General features: G+C 44.6%; 1 protein-coding gene across 2 annotated transcripts in view; it reads right to left on the bottom strand.

Annotated features, from left to right (window-relative positions):
- The window catches only part of LOC138966446 (uncharacterized), a 94,721-nt gene that overhangs the window by 16,730 nt on the left and 75,491 nt on the right, over positions 1 to 2,500 (bottom strand). For both annotated transcript variants that reach the window (XM_070338688.1, XM_070338689.1), the window contains one exon: positions 1,911 to 2,076. In XM_070338688.1, coding sequence (XP_070194789.1) covers positions 1,911 to 2,076 — 166 coding nt within the window. The remainder of the gene's footprint in view (positions 1 to 1,910; positions 2,077 to 2,500) is intronic.

The following is a 2,500-nucleotide window of genomic DNA, read 5'->3' as shown; positions in this document are numbered from 1 at the left end:
GGTGTGGGTCTGAAACAAACAAACAAACAAACAAACCATGTGAACCCCGCCCCCCCCCCCCTCCCACCGCTCGCGGGCTGAACGACTGACGTCACATGTCGCTTCGGTCTTTTCCAGAAGAACACCGCGTGTTCACCACGCCTTTCCAACTATGTGCTCCCATACAGTTTTGGTAGATACATGCTTGTGCAAGTATGTTATTAGTATTACCAATATGAATCTTATTTTCCTTTCGATGGTCAGTTTTACTCACCTCTGTAACGGCAGTCACCTCTGCGAATGCTGTCGAAGAATCTAACCGAAAGTAAACATTCTGGGAATCTACGCGCATCGGCCTTGACGCAAGTTCAATACTGAGCCAATGAGCGCGGCGCGAGAATCTTCCCGCACCGTAGACCAGATTAGTAGGTGCTTGATTTTGGTATTTTGATTTTACATAACATTAAACCTTTCTTGGGGTTCATGGTCATGGCAACAGCCATAATAATATATATCATGTATAATATTACATTTCAGCATATTTGAATTACATGTCATCATACCAAACTGTCATACATTTTTATTCCCACATCATTCTGATTGATCACAACCAAACCTACTATCAGTGGACACATCCAAATGTAAGCGCCTGTTCTTGACAACTTTTAATCGATCTAAAAATAGCAACTTGCTGGGTCTTTTGCCGCCAACAGACACTGTTTGGCCTGTAGGTAAAATGTACAATGTATTTTCTGATTTGTGCACAAAAGCTTTTTTTTTTTAACATAACAATGTTTAATGTCACTGTATGTTTAAAAGACCATGGTCATATTTGTAAAAAAAATGTTAAATTAGAAAATAAATAACATTTTGGTTCATGATTTTTCCTACACCTGTGCTGAAAATAAGAAATAAAAATGTCGGTATATAAGTCGCTCAAATACAACTAGGTATGAATGGCTCGGTTTGAGTTTGTTGCAGTTGACCCTGCACAATGCGACCTATCATGTTTTTGCGATTTTGCCGTCACCCCTCCCATAGGGTGACGTATTTCACAACTTCCTGTGTTACACAAACTCTGTGATGACCAAATTTGCCTTCACTCCTCCCATAGGGTGACGGATTTCACAACTTTCTACCGATGAACAATGTTGCCTGCACCCCTCCCATAGGGTGACGGATGTCACAACTTCCTGTGTACACAAACTGATGACGTATTTCACAACAAAATGGCGCTGCCCATGGTCAACCTCGAAACTATCCGTATAGAATGGGGGCGTCCTCGCCCCCATAATGATGACCGGCACGGTTGACCTAGTGGTAAGGCGTCCGCCCCGTGATCGGGATGTCGTGGGTTCGAACCCCGGCCGGGTCTTACCTAAGACTTTAAAATTGGCAATCTAGTGGCTGCTCCGCCTGGCGTCTGGCATTATGGGGTTAGTGCTAGGACTGGTTGGTCCGGTGTCAGAATAATGTGCCTGTGCTGCGACTTCTGTCTTGTGTGTGGCGCACGTTATATGTCAAAGCAGCACCGCCCTGATATGGCCCTTCGTGGTCGGCTGGGCGTTAAGCAAACAAACAAACAAACGAAAATGAGAAAAAAATAAATGGGTGGCAACACAACAGTAACCTATACTTAACGGCTAAGGCACTAATCGACAATCCAAACTTGCTCAACATCATGGTTCAAGACGTCACCGACCTTGGCCATGGAAAGGGTAACACGTGAGCAGGACACACACACACACACACACACACTCACTCACTCACTCATTCATTAACGCACGCGTGTTTTGATCTGTCAGTGGTATGTCATCATAGACTTTCTGTAACTGTGTCAAATTGCGGCCACACTCAGAGAAAACGAGAACGGGCGTACACACAGGCAAAGCAAAAACACCAAATAAAAAAAATCATGAAAGTCCACTCACTTGACGGCCTTGTCGCTGTGGTTGATCTTGACCAGCCCATCCCAGTCCAGAGTGACGCTAGCCTCTCTGAGAGCCACTGACGCACTGTTGTCGGACAGCAGCACGGAGTGGTTCCCTACCACCAGGTCTGTAGCCAGCAGGTACGTACAGTTCGAATCCCTGGGAACTGTTGAAAATATGGCACACAAAAGCTGACTTTTTGACGGTAAACAATAAATCGCGGTCTCAGACCTGTTTCCAAAAATAGTATGGAAAGCCAAAGCCGATTTCTTTACCGGTAAATTCAGCTGGTATCTCAGACTCTGATTGGTCCATTTTCATACAAGTATGGTTCAGAATGCCAACCATCAAGTACAGATATACCGATCTACTGCTGCTAGAATATAGGTACATTTTACAGAGTTTTGTTTTAATTATGCATAATTCGCATCTGTACGCATACACGCACGCACGCACACGCACGCACACACACACACACACACACACACACACACACACACACACACACACACACACACACACACACACACACACACACACATAGTGACGGAGTCGATCACAAAGAAAAAGACGCAACCAATAAGCAACAC

The sequence above is a fragment of the Littorina saxatilis genome, linkage group LG5 (assembly GCF_037325665.1).
Source record: "Littorina saxatilis isolate snail1 linkage group LG5, US_GU_Lsax_2.0, whole genome shotgun sequence".
Lineage (NCBI taxonomy): Eukaryota > Metazoa > Mollusca > Gastropoda > Littorinimorpha > Littorinidae > Littorina > Littorina saxatilis.
This window is presented reverse-complemented; position numbering and strand designations above follow the sequence as displayed.